The sequence below is a fragment of the Pyrus communis genome, chromosome 6 (genome assembly GCF_963583255.1).
Source record: "Pyrus communis chromosome 6, drPyrComm1.1, whole genome shotgun sequence".
Lineage (NCBI taxonomy): Eukaryota > Viridiplantae > Streptophyta > Magnoliopsida > Rosales > Rosaceae > Pyrus > Pyrus communis.
This window is the reverse complement of record NC_084808.1, coordinates 23,970,585-23,990,305: the sequence shown is the minus strand read 5'-3', so window position 1 is coordinate 23,990,305 and position 19,721 is coordinate 23,970,585. Positions and strand designations below refer to the sequence as shown.

Genomic DNA, 19,721 nt, shown 5'->3' with positions numbered 1-19,721 from the left:
ATTTCCTCATGAAATTTTAATATCCAACCATCTTTGTTCATGTTTGCAGAGTTTACCACTTTAGTTTTCCTCCCAATTTTAACTTTTTGCAACCATTAAATAGCAAACAATAAACTACTCAACATTGTAAAGTTAATCACATCGTTGGAATTCAGGGAAATCTCCATCCCCCAATCTCCATAGATATAGTAAGGCTTTGGATACGAGTTCACAAGAGTCAAATAGGCTTCTAGGGTTTTTACCTTTTTAGCGAAATTCCCAATTTTTATTCATTTTAAGTTTTAATCTTTATTTATTTATTATATTAGTTAATAATCCACTTCATCAACTATATTATTTAATGACTAAAAGTCTCCACATCACTCTTAATTAGGACCATTGGATGTTATAAAATCTGAAGGCTCAGAAGAAATGTAAAAATATTTTTCAAAATGTTTGTCTCTTGATTCTATCCCTATATATAATTTTCCCAACAACTACTTTTATATATTATAATGTGACATGGCATGTTTAGCTTTACAAATAGACTTGTCGTACACTTTATGTTTTTAATATTATTTGTGAGTATAAACTTGTGGCATGACATCCTTACATTTTATCGGCTCATTACCGTTTACATTCACTTTGGATCCAGAGTTAGGTGTCAGCCTATGTTTTTGTGTGATGTTTTGGACTCGTATGTGATGTGACTAGCACAGCTCACGTGATGTAGTACTAGAATGTAAAACCTACACCCAGTCTATTCCATTGTCTAAATATCTATGCAATGGACTTGTGTGCTTACATAAGTTAATGAGCATTGATTTCTTATAATAACGGTTTGAGATTTAACGTTGAGATACCTTATTGTTGTACCCTGCATCTTTGACATACTTCTGCTGCAGGGTACCTACTACATACTACTATTATGATATTTTTGAGAAACCATATACTTTTTTTACAGCTAGGAATTACACTTTTCGAAAAGGTTTTACAAAATTTTATTTTCGAACTCACTCACCCTTATTTTTCGCCCCTCCAGGATTTTAGTGGCAGAGGTTTTGTGACGACAAGGATTGTTGGTAAAAGCTGTTACATAGGAGACTTCTCCTTTCGGTATAAATATCATTACTCTTCTTTTATTGCAATTTATCTATACTCTAACATCACTTGTATGATATGGATTTAGTTCCGCTCACATGCATGCACACTCTAAATTAGTCACTTTTATGTTTTAATTTATTCACATTTTCCACATCACTACACTTTATCGCTTCGTCACCTTCCAGGGGTTGGCCAACACATCCAGATTTGGGTGTCTAGATGGACATTTTGGGTCGGGGTGTGTCAATTTAAAATTCCTAAATTGTAGGAAATTAGTTGTAAGCTAGCTTAAGTATAGATATATTAAATAGAAAAATGCTAAGTTGGCAATTGATCAAAGTATCTGAATCGAATTTTGTAAAGTAACAAATGTTTAGTCTAAACAAGTTGGAAAAACTATAAGGGATTCTAATTACTCGTATATATGTATTTATTTATTTTGATACAATGACCTAAAAGGAATGTAAAAATATTTATCCATATCCTAACCCATATAATATTGAATATAATGATGTATTGGGGCCATATATATTTACCCTAAGCCACCCAATGAGTGTTGTATATACGAAACTAAACTTAAAATCTCTCACTTACAAATAAAAAAATTTACCCTAAGCCACCCAATGAGTGTTGTATATACAAAACTAAACTTAAAACTTCTCATTTACAAATAAAAATTAAGTAACATTACTAAACTATAGTGCTAAATGGCACGTGACAACATGCTGGTTTTAACATTTTGTTTTTGGTCAACAAGCTAATTTTAATATTTAGGATTAAGTCAATTAACATTTTGTTTTTTTTAAAGAGATGTCAATACCCACAAAAAAAAAAAAAGAAAAAAAAAGCAAGCTAGTATTACAATCATCTTAGTTGGACTAGTTTATTATATTTTTATCGTTACCGTATTGATCAGGTTGATCCAAAACTCTTCATTATTTTGAGAAATTAGCTAAAATAATCATAAATTGAATTTCAGTTGTTGATGGAAACAAAATTAAATACGGTGACATATTAATCAAATATTAAAAACTCAACATTTCAACATTTTAAATTACCACGAGATGGTTCTGAGGTTGTAGACGAATTTTAGGCTCGTATTCCACACAATACGTCCTATGTTTGATTCATGCCGCTAGTGAATCGCACGATAGCGACCAAGAGGAGGCTGAAATGGCTTTGTGAGTCTTCCCAGTCCCCAAAAGGGTGAACTGACGCAATGAAGCCACTAGCTGCTCCTTTTATATATATATTAAAAAAAATCAAAATTTAAATTTAAAAAATAATCATTTTGATCAATTTCCCTATTTTTAAAAAATAATTAAAATCTACTTTGTGAATATTGAACAAGTGATCTTCAGCCTTATTTGTTCGCTTAAAAAAAAAAGCACATGGGATGTGTAGCCTGCTATTTGTTACTAAAGAGTTGTATATGCACGTAAAACCAATAAGATGGCATTTTGCTAGACATATATTTGGATATCAAAACTCTTTCCTCATAATTAATTTTGTTGACAATATCCAAAGGTTGTTAGAGTTGTTATCAAAATTAGTTAGTTAAATAGCTTAGGCTGCAAATTAGTTATGATGACTATATAAACTGTATTCTCATAGTTGTAAAGTTTAATTCAGTATCAACGTAATCAATTACTTTCTCTCTCTCTTTTATTCTCTTTCTGCATTTCTGTGCTTCTCTACACTACTGTTAAGATGGTATCAGAACCACCAAACTCACGCCATGGATTCTGGTGGTTTCTTCGTAGTAGTTTGCAAATTTTTTTTTTTTCCCTCCTAGTTTAGTTTCTTTCCAAATTTCCATTAAATTTTCAGTGCTTCCGCCAGCCTCGCCAAGTCCCGACTGCAAACCCTCTGACGCTCCAAACCCAGAAACGAAAGAATCCGCGACTGAACCATGTTTGGCAGAGTCTGTATAAACATCACCCTGTTTGTGCTTGGAGGCCAAGCCGAAGACGAGGGAAGAGAATCGTCGGCGACTATCGAGTCCAGAGGTTTCATCAGCAACGAGAGGAAGGAGCCGGTGGTGATTGGGGTCGCCGATGACGATGAGGCGCTGAAAGATTGGTTTAGCCACGCAGAAGCTTCGGATTCGGGAGTCGGGGAGGTTAAGAAGATGTCGAAGAGTGGGACCCATTGCTCCATTTCTCCCGCTCCGGCTCTGCAACTCTCTGTTAGGTTTTGGGGGTTTTTTCTTGAGAACCCATTTGATGGATTCAAATCGAGCTTCCAAAACCCAGCTGGGAATGATCACATTTTCGTCTTTCTTGAACCTAAATTCCATCTCTCTGTTGATTCCGTATCAACCCCGTCGCCATTTTTGCGTCTCCGGGCTTCAACAACTACGAACAGTGAGGGAGAGAAAAGGATAAGGAAGTGTCTGCAAGTGATTCGGAGTAAGGACATTGTGTTCTGGGTTTCAAGGTTCAAGTTCTCAGGTTTTGTCTTAGATTACTAATTTTCTTTGCAGCATATCAACTGTTTGTGATAACGTCTCAGTGAGAATTTTCTTGGGAATTTTGGAAGTGTCAAGGCCGATAGTCGTATACTTCAGATTTGTGCACTCGAAAAAGGCCGATTGCCAAGAGTGTGTTGAATGCATTTTGTTTCCTCCATAAGGCCGATAGCCGGAGTGAAAAGTTCTGTCTCAGATATTGTGTGTTATTCCTTAAAGGCCGATAGCCGGAGTAACGTTCTTGAAAAAAAATTTTGTTTGTTGTTATTGTGTGCAACTCCATTAAGGCCGATTGCCGGAGTGCAGTTCTTGTTCCCTTTCTTCATTGAAGGCCGATTGCCGAAGAAGGTTGTGTTTCTTGATTTCTGTGATTGTAAGAAGTTGATTGCTGGATGGTCTGCTTCAATCTCAAACTGGGCAATCCCAGTTGAGATTGAGGGGGGATGTTGACAATATCCAAAGGTTGTTAGAGTTGTTATCAAAATTAGTTAGTTAAATAGCTTAGGCTGCAAGTTAGTTATGATGACTATATAAACTGTATTCTCATAGTTGTAAAGTTTAATTCAGTATCAATGTAATCAATTACTTTCTCTCTCTCTTTTATTCTCTTTCTGCATTTCTGTGCTTCTCTACACTACTGTTAAGAAATTTTGGCCAAATTGTGGACGTTGATCAATCTTCTGGATTCAATTTTCCATCCTCTTTTGAATTTGCTGCCCCTCCCCATTTCTTTATCCTGTCTTCAGCTTTGGATGCCTGCATAAATTTCATCGGTCTCTTTTAGCCAATAACTAAAAAGTGCAACTTCGATATGCTTTTTTGTGTATATCTCTCTTTCCACATCACACATCACATGATTTCGAGAGATGAACACAGAGAGTATATGCTATGTTGCACAGGAAATGGGAGTAAATTGAAACCCTTACCTCCTTGTTCCAGTTGGTTTTATAAACCATTATGAAAAGGACACAAGTCTGAAGGATTGTCCCTAACAACATTCCAATCCAAATGCCCTGAAAATGATGTATAAATGTTAATTTTTAACAATTGGAGTCCTAATAACATCTCTCGATATAAAAATTAAAACCAATGTCACGTTGAGAGGTGGGATTATGAGAACTTACCTTAACACCCCAATCAAGCTTGTAACCGAAAATTAGGCCCAATGGCACCCCAATGACATAGTAACAAGCTACGTTCACATAAGCTACTGCAGCCTGCCATCCTGCTCCAATTGCAACCCCAGAAAGAACTGGTTGAATGTTGTTAATAACAATGCAGGTTGCCAGCAATGGTGTAAGCTGCTTCACAAGAGCTTTAACCTCCGAATCGCTTGAGAACAAGGCTGGATATTTGTCCCGGGTGATGATGAGGATGAGCGAGAGGATAGCGCCGATCAAAAAGGAAGTTATTACCGCTACTACTAGTGAGAACTTTGCTGTTCTTGGGTGAGCTGCTCCTAGTTCATTTGACACTCTCACACTACAAAATGTTTGATTTAATTAAGACAAACATTTTTGTGTGTTCTAAAGTTTGTGGACTTTGATATGAATTGAAAGCTGACCTTATTGCTGCGTTCATGCCCATAGCTACCATGACAGTCCATCCCAGTATGTTCATGCTGCAAATTCGGCGTGTATAAGTCACTTAATACTACATTCTAGTGATATTTCTCTTCACTTGTAAGTTTAAAAACAATATCGTTTGTTCAAAAACAATACATATAAAAAAACTAGTCAATTAAATCCAGTTTTTCATAAACCAGAAGAAAAAATAATTTATAACGTCTATATTGATAGTATTCAAAAGCTGTATTATGAGCTCGTTTGGAAGTGCTTTTAAAATGACTGAAAGTGCTTTTGGTGAAATTTATTTTGAGTTCCAAAAACTCTTTAAAGTGTTTTTTAGAAAAAAGTACCAGATATGTGATTCTCTATCACTCTCTCCCTCTCTCCTTCTATTTCAAAAACAAAAATAATAAATTTTCTCACACACTTTGTGTGTGCCCATATGTGAGTATGCTATAAAAACTGTTATTGACATTTTAAAATTTTTATTTTACATTCTTGACAAATATATATTTTTTTAAATATAAAAAATTTGGTGCATACTAAAAAATTTAAAATGCTAATAACAATTTCCTATGCTAAAAAATTAAATTTGACAGAAAGAAGCTTTTCCATTTCCTGAGTCCAAAAGTATGAAAAAAAAAAGCAAAAATGATTTTATCTTTTCTTTATGTAGACCTGCAAAATGGAATAAAATATTGGTAATCATGAAAAGTTCTATACCTATATATACACACACACATACCTTTTATGCAAAGGGATTCTCCTTTTTTCCAAAAAAATAGGGATTATGTATGAGGCTCACTCTACATCGAACTTCAATGATCCGAATCGTCTATTTTGTAAGTCTCTATTCCTAGATCATCTTTACAAAAATTCAATTGAATCCAAAATCATTTGTCCATTTAATTATCAAGACAAAAATTTCATTGTTTCTTATATAACATAGTATTCGTTAATTTTGTCTTAAATATTTCCAATTTGGCTAATATTTTGCAAGGATGATCTATGAGGTGCAACTTGAAAAATAGACGGTTTGGATCGTTAAAATTCGATGTCGTGTGGACCCTACAATTAATCCCCATTTTTATGAAAAATGAAGATCCCTTCCTTTAAAGGCTTCCTCTATATATATATATATATATATATATATATATATATATATATATATATATTATGCAATCAGGCAATTTGATATTAAAGGGACGGTTTCATAATCATATCACTAGAGGGGTAAGGGAACGGGCTAAGCCTTACAATGGGCTAACAATAATGTGATTCAAATTCGCCTTTGGCCAGAATCGAACCTAAGATCTCTCACTTACCAGTGAAAATGAATACTACTAGACCGTAGTACTGAGTGGCAAATTTCATGTTTAATATGAAGTGTGGTCTATGCTAAAAAAAAAAAAAGTGTGGTCCAATTCCTTATTTGTCCTTATAATGTTTGGTAAACTTCCGCTATGAGATATTTTTTTTCTTTTTTGTCGAACGATAGATTTGTTAGGTTAAATGTTAGATTAGGAAACCGACGAAATTCGAACTCATGTCATAGTGCAAGAGCAATACTTTTCTCTACTACTGTAATAGAGGGCGGCTTGCACCGTGAGACATTTTTTCACACGCTTAGAAGATGAATTAGGCTTGATAATGTCTCTAAAAAATACATATTAAAATGTAATCAGCAGAGATTTGAAGAGATTAAGTACTCACCATATGGATAGGCCATCCACAGAAACTTCTGCATTCTTGAGATAGCCAGCAAAGAGAATCAGTGCCATGAAGTACCATACTTCTAAACTGCACATGATTTTAAAAAATAAAAATCAAATGAGCTTGTTCTGGAAATTCGTTTGATCATTTGGGATCTCTATTAAACCAATAGATATAATATAAAATTCAAATTAAACAGAATCTATAATATTGTAAATAGTTGTTATATATTCGCATTCCACAAAATTAATTTAGAACTTGTTTGATAATTTCTTTATTAAGTTTTTAAAATTTGACTTGATTTCAATTTTTCGTAGTTACCAATCTATAAAAAGTTACAAAAAATAAACTACTTTTTTTTAGCACTACACAAAATGTTGAATGCATCCTACATTAAAATTTAATATTAAATAACTTATGTAATGACAACTTCGACCTTATTATTTAAAAAAAACTAAAAAATTTCTAAAAACATTATAAATCACTTTTAACGTATTATTTACCTTCTTCAACTATTAAAACCCCTCACCCTTCATTATTGAACAAAACCCTAACCAAGCTATGTGCATTGTTTAAGCTATCTGCATTATTTTATTCCCTGATTTTGATTTCAAAGGGGATTAGTCCCAAATATCTGCTTGGGATTTCCCAAGAAACTATACTACCCAAGCCCTATTATTGATTGATTTAAGCCTAATATTTATTTATCATTCCCAGAAAACCATATTACCTAAATGCTTCTCTCTCCGGAGCTTCTCTAATAATATGTTTTTTTTTTTTTACTTTGTGCTATCAAGTTTAACCTCTAACCTTATAACAATTCTTCGGTCCTTTTAGTAATTGGTGACTCACTGTTTTCAGTGGTGAATTACTACAATATAACTCATTCAATTTACCCATTTCATTCAATTGGCACCTCTCAAGTGTCTATTTTCTTCTCTCCACATCAAGCACGCAGGATGTTAGGGTTTTTTCCTTAAAAAAAAAAAAGATTTGAAGAATGTGGGGTGTATGGGAAATGTAAGGCGTATGTTGAGAATATGGGGTGTGAGGATATTGTAGGGAAGTATGTGATGTGTATTACGATAATTTTTAATTAAAAAAACAAATATAAGGTGTATTAAGTATGTAGAGTTCATGCAACAATATACGATTGTTAATATAATAAGGCAAATAAAATAGCTGTTAAACGAGCCTAAATTAGTTAATTTTGCAAGTGTGGCGTGGCGTGAGCTACTTGTTAGCAAAAGCAAAAAAGCATAAGAATAGGTAATACAAATCATATGTTAAGTAGCAAAAGGCAGATGATTAGAAGAAGAGGAATTATGAATCATATTAAAGAACAAAGGCACAAAGCTTTCCGCCGATCCGACCTAGGTTTTTCTATATCTACACATAAAGGCACGACTGTGCTTATTAGTTACTGTTATTTGTAAAGTTGTGTTTCTACTTGTATCGAAGGATGAGAGCATTTTGCATGTTATCTAATATTCTAATGGATAAAATATTAGTTTTTTTAATCATGTTTTTTGAGTTCGAAACTTTTTCATCACTTAAATTATTATAGTACTTTTGAACTCTACTTCTTCCTCTAATAATAGTAAATTTTAAATAAACAAATAAAAGATGAGATCATTTTTAGTATGTATTTGGATTTATCTTCATGGTCCCAATATTCCATTTGGCATGACCTAAGGTATAGTTGTGCATGTAAAAGTCGTAAAGTTGAATCCACTTCTATAAATTTGACATGTATACGAAGCAATGATATGTTTTTCGATGTGGATTGTTTGGTAAAGCCATTTTTTTGAATATTTATAATATGGTATAATTTTCATCCACTCTTGTCATAACATGTAAAATAGTACCCTACGCGTTTTGTGTTTCCAATACTTATAAACATTTTTTTTTGTGATTTATCATTTTATTCATGTATTGTACTTTGCTTATTTACTGAGACTACCATAAGTTTGCAATATATTAGCTATATCATCCACATTATTTTAAGGATAATCCTAGGAAGATCAAAATTTTAAAACAAATTTACAAACCAAATGATGTGTCAACAATAAAAAATAAACACGTTAAACAATATTTGAGTAATAATCCAATCGATCCACATCATTTCATTTGTAAAACTTGGTATAAAAATTGTTCTCCCTAAAATTACTCTTTAAGTAATTGAATTAGTAGTAATACGTGTAAATGTGACCACATAAAGCTACTTATTGTAGCATTTACATTATTTCAATAAAAGAATTCAAGGGGCCAGAAGAAAAGAAAACAGAGAAAGATGGGTGAAAGGGGTTTTAATTACCAGAGCATGATTGCGGAAGCGAGAGACAACTTAACAAAAGCCCAAAGATTCTGAAACGCCTTCCATGAGAATCCAACCCAAGCTTGACCACATGTCCCAGAAAATATATAACCCAGCTGAGCTAAAACTATGAACCACCAGGACGCGTTGAGCACGACTGCGGCACCCACCAGTCCCCACCCGACCTTCAACATCAAAAGCCAGCTGAACAACGTATGCAGGACCAAAGCCACCGCCGATATCACCGCCATGACCATCATCTTGCTCTGCGACTGCAAGAACTTGGCTATCGGGAAATTCATGGCGTACGCGAACAACTGCGGTATCATCCATATAGCGAACACTCCTGCCGCCTTCGATATGTCGGTGGTCTGCCCTATCGCTTTGAGAAGTGCCTGAGCGAAGATATAGAGAAAGGAGAGGAGTACGGCAGTGGAGTTGAGGATCACCCACGACCGCTGCATGTAGATTCCTAACATGTCCAGCTGCCCTGCTCCAAATGCTTGCCCACATAGCGTCTCGAGAGCACTCCCCATTCCAAGCTTCAAACGTATCAATTACTATGTGAGATTCAAACTCAGGACATCTTTGTCACAGTTCTTGTAGTGAGCGTACAGCGTGGAGCAGAGTCCACATATGGATATTAATATTTATATTTGACTGAAGGGTATGGAAGAGGAGGAGATATACGTACCATAACGCCGAAGGAGAAGCCGGCGATGACAGAGTTTTCAATGGAGACGGCGGCAAGGTCTAAGGTGCCGACTTGGCCGGCGAAGACTTGAGTGATTGCGCCGAGGGAATACTGGCATATGGAGGTGAAGATGGCGGGGCCGGCGAGAAACCATAGCTTTTTGGCTTCTTTGAAGAACTCGAGGAAGAAGTCGCGGATACTGACGATGGGAGAGATGTCGTCGGCATCGGGAGTGAAGGAGGCGGTGGAAGTAAAAGAAGGGTTTGCCGGCGGAGGGAGGGACTCTAGGTGGTCGTGCAGGTGCTGATGATGATCAAACTCGTCCGTCGGCGGCAGAAGCGGCTGCTTGTTATCCGCCATATATTAAAGAGAGGGAGAGAGTTTGCGATTGCGTTTGCGTAGGTGTCGAGAAATTTACAACTGAAACGTGCGTGGAAGCCAAAGTGTGGAAAAGGCATCCGCATCCAGTGGTACATATATGTTCAGCGGTCCATTTTGTAGTTTCATTTAGTACTATTATAATAAACATAATGTTTTTGTCGTCGGGGAAAAAAGACACGTAACGAGGTAAAGTCGCGTTTTGATTCCAAAGTTTGCACTGCAAATCTGCACCTACATGTCAACGGCACACCTTAGTAATAATTTGTCAAATTAATTATAATTACTTATTGGCCATCTTTGTTTCTTCCTGCGTTTAACGAGCTAAATAGGTTAAACAAGAGCTGGCCAATCATTAATTCTAATTCCAAACACAATAACCATGTAACGTTGCTATTTATTCAAAGGGTAATGATAGGGAAATTAAAAACTAAATGATGTGTTACCCATAAGAGTGAGCACATTTATCAACGTTTAAGTAATAAACCAATCATCAACTTACATGTCCTTTAGTATTCAAAACTTTGTTTCCAAATTTAGTCTTCCTAGAATTACCCTTATTCAAATTATCACATATGTGCACGGCTTGTGTTCTAAAAAATAATAAAATGAAATGTTAGAGAGATCATCATTTTAGACCATATTAGTAGAGCACGTGATGTGGTGGTTAATGTTGATTTTCTTTTTTAGTGATCTAAAGAGAAGAAATATAACTATCAACCGATACATTATGTGGTTTACAATACATGATCTAAAAAAATAATCTCTCTAACATTACTCCATTATAAAATTTTCTCGCATTTAAGAATATCTTCTTAAAACGGAAAGTTCCATACGTAATTTTTGACGAATCAGCCACAAGGAAACCCAGTTGAGCTGCATAAATGGGATGTCAACAAATGTATTCAGAACTCTATTCCAAGAACACAAACTAGGTATATTACTCATATGTTTTCATATCCATCTGATTAAGACTTCCGTTGCGTCTCCCTATAAGTTATAAGTGCAATGCGAACTTTCGGAAATATTGCAGGCTATGCCCAATCGAGGAGCATGGGTTCGCAACCAAACGGACAGATAGCATTATAAATGCGTGATCATAGTATGTGTATGGTTGTGATCATCATGCCCTTTGTTTGGTATGCCTCACATTCTTCCTTTTTCTTAGTGAGGAAGGGAAGACACGCTTCCTGTAAAAGATAAATTATTACAGTTCAGTCAAGTTTTCTATGTATTACCCATGCAGTAATATAATAAGCATATTTGACCATAAATTAAGGAGATAAAGAAAAAATGATCTTGTCAGAAGAATATTTGCTTGCATGAAGAAGTGATATACATAGATATTATTAATTTTGTTATAGCTGACAACATGCAGCAACAGTACTAGTATTGAAATCTACACCAATCTTGGCATTGCTAACTTAATTTTTTGGGATGATCAGGCGAAGATGATATATACGTTCAAGAAGATAAGTGTCGATCCACGTACATATATATCAATATATGCATGAAGATCACTGTTTTCTTGGGAGGTGGTGCATGCTGTTTTCTCCACGTTATGTCCGCAGTCCCACACCGTATGTATTTTTAGATGCTCTGCCTTTCCAATTAGCTGTTGTATTTTTTAAGACAATATTTGGACGAGGGACTTTAAAATCTTAAATATGAAGTCAAGTTAGTAATAAGAATTGAATTGCAAAATTTCATATGGGGGACAGATAGAATTTCACTATATATGAGTATTAGAAAGACATGCAAGAGAGAGTTAGAGACCGTATGTGGAATGAGTCTTTAACAAATCTCTTATACGTACACGTTTTGGTGTGTGATTATATAATGTATATCTAATTCCTTTTTCTAATATATTTCTTCTTCAGTTATTTGCCTGTATGAAAGAACTGAAATTCACTGTTTGTCGGTCCTCCCACACATAAATCAACCACCACAATTAACTAGATTATGTTGAGAGTGAATTTTACATTGATGAAAAAAAGAATTCCGCATATGTGTATAAACAGTTGAGCTACTCTTCATATTGCCAATTGATTTTACAACTTCTTCAGATTCTAGTCAAGTCATGTACAAATTTTTATTTTTGAAACCAACGGCATCATTCATCAGAACAACAGGATTTGGAACGAAGGAAGTAGGGATTTTTTTTTTTTTTTTTGGAACAGAACCGGAAGTGGGATTTGGAACAAGTTTTAGCTAGATCGGCCAATGTGACAGACATGCATGCTGGATGCTGCTGGAGAATCACATCCTCTGTCAGTTCTATGTGCATTGAAAATAAACTGATTATATATTCAATTAAATAATAGTTGTACCTTATATACTCTCTCTCTCTCTCTCTCTCTCTCTCTCTCTCTCTCTCTCTCTCTCTCTCTCTCTCTCTCTCTCTCTCTCTCTCTCTCTCTCTCTATATATATATATATGTATGTATGTATGTATGTATATAGACACGTACGGGACCATCTTGAAATGGGAGGAAGATTGTCTGCCCTCCTTTTGCCATGCCCTTCTCATACTCTCCTATTTATACGGTCACGGTTAAGTCACGTCAACATTTTATATTCCTATTCCTTTTTGTCTTATTATCTCTATAAAAAAAATCAATATAAAATGTTGACGTGACTTAACCATGATCACATAATATAGGGGGGATGGAAAGGGCATGGTAAAGAGAGGGCAGACAATCTGCCTCCCTTGAAATGACTCCAAGATTGGATCATCGATTTATCATCCATTCTGTATAATTGGATCATCAATTTATCATCCATCCTATTCGCATTTGTGGAGCATATATAGTGCAGAAGATCAGATGCTCTACTGAATATATCAGGGCCAAGTGTTTTTTCAAACAAAAAATCTATTTGTTTGTATGACCACCAAAAATTTCCCAAGTGCCGCGGTTTTCCTGCAGCCATTCAGAAGTGTGAGATTGATAATAATCCACCTGAATTATATAGTGCTTATCATTTTCCTTCAAATTAACCAACATTCATTCAATTAGCATCCAAAAGAACAAATAATGAGTCGGAATGACGCATCTGATACTAAATATTATGAACGACTCATTGTAGTATGTATGGTTTTGTCAAAATCTCTCACTTGTTAGTGTAAATATATCAGCATTATATTTTAAAAAAAAAACTTAGCAACTAACTAATTCAATTCAATTTGTTAGTGCACCAAAACTAATAATTTTTATGAGAGTTTATCTTCAAACTCTTTTCTAACTTTACATACTTTTTATTTATTTAATAATTAGATTAAAATAATCAAGAATCATAGTTGAGGAAGAGAGCAGAAAATTCAAAAATCACTCCCCCATTTATAAATTTCGGCTCTCATAGACCGTTAGGTAATGCATTTTGACTGGTTAAAATATGAATGTGCCTGCAGTTGGTCTTTTATTTTTGTCCCAACAAACTAATTTAGAATAAAGTGGGTAAGACAACAAGGAGATAAATCAACGGCTTTCTATTCCTTTGGTTTGATTAATTTGGCTGCTTTCGAACAGCGATTTAACTCGTAAAGCATTTTCTGGCAGTTTATTGCTCGACAACTAAACTTTTTCCAACTGCACTTTCACATGACCTACCGTATTTGTTAGTCAAATTAGAACATCTATCTTGTTTTGGTCGCCTAATTATAATATAATCTCATCCACCAGTCAACCGGTATATGATTGCTCTCTATACTTTCAAGAACGGCAGTTAACAATCAATCATATCTCAGAAGACTTAGTTACACCACGTCAAAAGAGAATTACCTATGTGAAAAGTGTTCATCGTCATTCATGGTGTTCTAATAAGAGCTTTCGCTGAACTACTTATTATTGTACTAAATAGTAAAGAGAATTTTAACGAAAAGTTTCTGATACTGTTTATTTTAACGAAAAACTATATATTTACGCTAAAAAGTTAATCTTGGTATTATTCACTATACCTTTTATTTTATCCTTATCGTTAAAACTCAAAGTTTTTAAACTTCTTTCATTAGTTTTCCTAATAGTAGTAAAACGGAGCGTTAAAGGCAGAGTCATGGGGTCACATAATTATCATGCAAAATTCTCATTAATTCACTATGAGAGAAGGTTGCTGATTGATGAAAATAGGTAGAAATAAATGTATTTCTACATAATATTGTACTGTTAGCTGGTAAACTCATTCAATATAAGTTAATTTGTCACGAAGAGCAATATGAGAGGATTTATATGATATGAAAACACCAATGTTATGACATCTAATTTTGATAATATGATAGTATATATAAGATTTCTTTACATAATAATATATAAAATGTCATAACTATAACGGTGTATCAGTAATTATAAATTAAATTCGCTTGGCAAATCGAAAGCCAAATTTGATACGTATGTTGAAAGTTGTAAAGGCTAATTAGGCCAGTTTATGACAAAACCTTCTGTTGAACCACTTCTTTGTTTGTTTGTTTTCACCATCCTTATGTGCGATCCCAATTGGATTTATGCACCAGGGACTTGTGGGTGGATCGTCTCTCTTTTCATGTCCACCCACCCACACACACACACACATATAGAGCCTCGTCTCCTTTTGCCTGTCCGTTCTTTCTCGTCTTATGCCTCAAGCAGAATATCAGTCCCTCAGCTCTTGCCCCCAATTATTATCCGATTAAAAAAATCAGAATAATATGCATACATAGATATACTACAAAACATATTTATTTTAATAATTGCCCCCAGTCATTGTCCGATTAAAAATTTAAAATAATATGCATACATACATATACTACAAAACACATATTTATTATAAGGCTAAATAGCCAAAATGATTCATGAGATTTGCATAATCAATATAAATGGTCCCTAAGATCGTCCACCATCCATGATTTTGGTCCTTCCGTTAAAAACTCTTTGGCCACTTTTCAAAGCTTCGTAACTCAATCGTTTCTTAACTAAATTCGACCCATAATATATTAAAATGAAGATAGAAAAGTGTAGAACAAGATTATACCTATTTGGAAGCCCAATGGTTGACAGTGATGACCGGAAAATAGCCTAAAAGGTGACTGGTCGATGGGAAAACTGAAAAACTCGCCGGAAACTGGGTAAATTTAAACATTCATAACTTCTTCAATACTCAACGAAATCAAGTGATTCAAAAACGAAAATCATACTTCTCGACGTACCTTTCTAGATGGCTAACTCGCCGTGGTTTGGCCAAAAAATGGTTTGAAAGTGGCTAACCATTTTCAAGTTAGCCACTTTCGAGCCCAAATGATTAACCGATTAAAATTTAGAATAATAAAATGTGATCATGATAGATTTATACATATTGCAAAGGGCGCGGTAATCCAGTGGTTAAAAGAGCAATCATCCCTTCATGAGTGCACTATCCAGCTCGACGGGTACATAGACAAACACAAATGTATTGCTTCAATAACCTTCGTGGAATGTGGGATAAAATGGATGTCTTCGAGTTTAGGATTTTAGGCCAGTTTGAGATTTTTTTTTTTTTTAATAAAAAAAAAAAAACTACTTATACAATATTTTAAGAATAATCACTTGCAAAATAAAACGGTTGACCGCTTGATAAACTGTATTTTAAAAAAGGAAAACGAATGAAAATGGCTTGAAAACTTTGAGTTTTAACGAAAAGAACAAAATAAAATGTAAAATGAATAGTACCATAATTGACTTTTTAGTATAAAAATGTGATTTTTTGTTAAAGTGAATAGTAACGGGAGCTTTTCGTTAAAGTTCCCTTTTTAAAAGTGTTGTGAGTATGAAAAGTAGTGTAAAAGCGTTTTGTAAATGTTAATGCAAAAGTGATACAATAGTATATAATGACAAAATTGGATGGGCTAGCTGAAATTAGTACCACAAAATTATGTGTTCATTTTTTTAGCCTATATAAAATCATATAATAATCGACATGAAACAACAACGATAAAATGTAAATTTTTCTAAAAATCATCATCTAAACGACAAATTCAAGGACAATGTAAATAATTAACCTGCTAATTAAAGCAAGAATAGTAAATAAAGAGATTAAGAACGTATCAAGTGTGACTTTCATAGGAAAGTCTTAACGGAAAGTAAGGAAATTGCGGAGCTCGGGGTTTAATAGTTGAATAATTTTTTTTTTCTTTTCTTGAGCAAAAAGCACAATGGCTAGATTGCATAGAGTAAAAAGCCTTTTTTTTTTTTTTTTTGTCACATGATTTGTTAGATTAGGGAGCTGACGAGTTTCGAACTCACGTCGTGGTACAAGGACAACTCTCTTCTCCATCACTGTAAAAGGAGGGGGTATAGAGAGAGAGAGAGAGAGAGAGAGAACTTATTTTATTTTTAGCATATAGAGTATTATTTGTTACCTATCATGCACTAAGTATACATTAAATATTAATATGTATTAAAATTGAGTGGGCTATATAGATTACATGCATTAACATAAGCAATTAAAGCATGAATTTACAAAAAACCTCCCTAGGCTACATCCCACCTAAGCCTTGTGGGTGGCTCTGCTGACAACAATAATGACGAGGGCAATGGTTGTGATAGTGTTGGTGCTGGTGCCAATAAAGAAGTGTGGTGGTTGGGCTGAAGAGGTTACAATGGTGGTAAGGGCATAGATAGTGGTGGTAGTGGAGGTGGTTGTGTTTATGGTAGTGGTGGTGGCGTTAATGATGGTAGTGGTAGTGGTAGTTGTCGTTGTGGTGGTAGTGGTGGCGAGTATGGTTATGGTGGTGGTGGCACGATTGTGGTATGGTGTTGGTAATGACAATGGTGGTATAAGAGGTTAAGGTCTGTATTGGTAGATTTTGGTGATCACTTTGTTTGCCAATGATAAAAATCTGTCTAAAATGATAAAGACTGTCATTTTAAAAAAAAATTAATGAGTGTATTTCGCTTCCCTAACTAGATAGAAAGGGGAGGGAGAAACAAACTCTAACTAGAGATTCCTTGGGAATGAATCATTCAACCACAAATATAGGTCAAGAACCTTAAAGAGAGGATCCACGGTCCCCCAGATAACACAGAGAGCCAAAGAAACCCATAAAGCATCACTATGCAACCTTCGTATTTTCCATGACCCCACTCTGAGTATTCCAATCATTGTAAGCATTGCTGCCACCCTAGGAAACCCAAATTATCCAATAGAAAACACCATACAATCACCCAAGCTCTCTCTCTCTCTCTCTCTCTCTCTCTCTCTCTCTCTCTCTCTCTCTCTCTCTCTCTCTCTCAACATGCTAAACTGATGAACTTCTAACTTCCGCATCATGCCTCACTTAAGCAAGTCATTATTTGTTTAATCATGCTATCTTCGAGTCATTGATCCAACTGGAATATTTTCTAAAACTTGCTAATTCTTTCGAGATATTTCGGAACTTGGCATATAACCGAACCAAGAGAGACAAGAGGACGTTCTCAAAGCCCAAATCAACCTTGACCTAAAAGTCCCCAACACCTATCAAAACCAAATCTTTAAAAATTGCAAAGTTGCAGCCCAAACCCAGTAAGGAGCAAAGCTTGGACCTCATCTTTAACTAACATGTGCTCACGGGCCCGATCCGTTTAGTTCATGTCTTAAGAGGGCATTAGTAGGCTTGGCCTACAACTGTAACGAACTGACCTGCTAAAAGTTCGTTGGGCCTCACCGATTCCATTTAGAAGACCGCTTGGCATTTGGACGCATAATATCTTTCCAACTTCCCAAATGGGGCAAACAAGCGAAAAAAATTGGTTAAAAATGGAGTAAGATTATATCCTCTTCTATTCTCTTTACTTTCCCTCCTTTTCTCTTACGTCTTCTATTTTGTCTTTTTCTTTATAAAAAAAATTAATATTGAATGTTGACGTGATTTAATTATTACTGTTCAAATAAGCGAGGAGAAAAACAGAGAAAAAAATGAGAGAAAATCCTATTATGTTGAAATGATTCATTCTCAATTGGTCAAGTCATAAATTAATGATATATTAATTAAATACCAAAATTATCTGTAGCAATTTAGATTTGAAATTCAATTTTGGAAAAATTATGTATGCAAAAATTGAAATTGTACCCCCAGCTTTCTTATTTAATGATTTAGACTTTGAAGTAAGTTGAGATTCCACCATAAAATTAATTGGTTGTGGGAGGTGTAGCTCAATGCCTTTTAAGACATACAAAATTTCTAAACTTTCCTATGTGGGATTCACACTCGTAACACACCCCATCATGTATGAGACCGTTTAAGTTTAATATGTGGGCAACCCATTTTGCATGATGTGGGAACAAGCTTGTTGTTGGCTCCCCGTTAATTCATGAAAAAAATGTTGAAATTCATCTACAAAACCAATGAAATGTATAAAAAATAACTAAACTCTTTACAAACACATGCAAATGCTTGCTATTTCTTTATATGTGATTTATATTCTGAACACGCTGTTAATTTTTCCGAAAAGAAAAATACGGTAGTTATGGATACTGGGTATATTACATACCATTTAGGATGAATACCAACCCACTTGGATTTTAAAACCTATCAACCTAATAATACCAAATAATGCAACCCTAACTACCTAATACTTAATCTCAAGTAGTCATCTGTACAATTGACCTAATGTAGGTGTGCCTATAAAGAAATGCTTGGATCTGAACGTTCATATGCGTGCACTAGGCACAAAGAGGTGGTGGGATCAAAGTACAAGAAGTCTAGTGTTTTTGAACACATCCACTAGGCCATGTCGTCCATTTCACCATTCAACTCAATCAAATCAAAATAACATAAAATAATGGCATCTAACCTTCGTACCTATAATTTAATTTTTGCCATTTTTATGTGTCAGAAGAGAAGAAAGATATGTATAAAGACATCATTATTGAAGTTTCCACTTAAATTCAATCTCAATGAATTTTTTACATTAGGTTATTTTATTAAGTGATTCGTTAACTGATGACAAGAATGAGCTTTGCCTTACTCGAACATGTAATCAATTAATAGGAAAATTAACAAGCAAGCTAATGGAAGTATGAAAATGGTAGAAAAAACTAATGTACGAAAATGGTAGAAAAAACCAATGTTTGAGGCACTATGATACAAAAAGTTGAAAATTAAAAAACTTGAAGATAATAATATGAAAATTGCCTTTTTATTTGTTTTTATATACATACTTCCATTGCTTTATTCAAGGGAAATTTTTATTTTCTGTTTCTATTCATGTTATGGACGAAAAGTAAAAATTATGTAAAAGAATATGAAAGTCACTAACCACGCATTTAAATTTTTCCTCGAAAACAATTTAATCTTATGAATGATAAGTTGATAACAAAAACTTGTGCAGAAAATAAAGCTAAAATTACAATAAGTCTTGTTAAAAAAAAAAAATTACATTGTCATTTCTCATTGATGACAAATCATCTTAAAAATTAGAATATATGATAATTATTCACATCATCAATGTATTTATTGAATACGTGATAACTATCTACCAAACAAATATATATTATTTAATACATAACAATC

The 19,721-nt window shown here is 34.3% G+C and overlaps 1 protein-coding gene across 1 annotated transcript; it reads right to left on the bottom strand.

The window, feature by feature from the left end:
* Positions 1-2,480: 2,480 nt before the first annotated feature.
* LOC137737977 (protein DETOXIFICATION 29-like) lies at positions 2,481-10,295 on the bottom strand. The gene is made up of 8 exons (XM_068477570.1): positions 9,846-10,295; positions 9,152-9,693; positions 6,835-6,921; positions 5,118-5,174; positions 4,678-5,035; positions 4,480-4,566; positions 4,207-4,309; positions 2,481-2,594 (listed from the first exon to the last, which is right to left on the bottom strand). Exons 1-7 carry the CDS (start codon positions 10,203-10,205, stop codon positions 4,226-4,228), a joined length of 1,575 nt encoding a protein of 524 aa, XP_068333671.1. The 5' UTR covers positions 10,206-10,295; the 3' UTR covers positions 2,481-2,594; positions 4,207-4,225.
* Between the last annotated feature and the right edge of the window lie 9,426 nt (positions 10,296-19,721).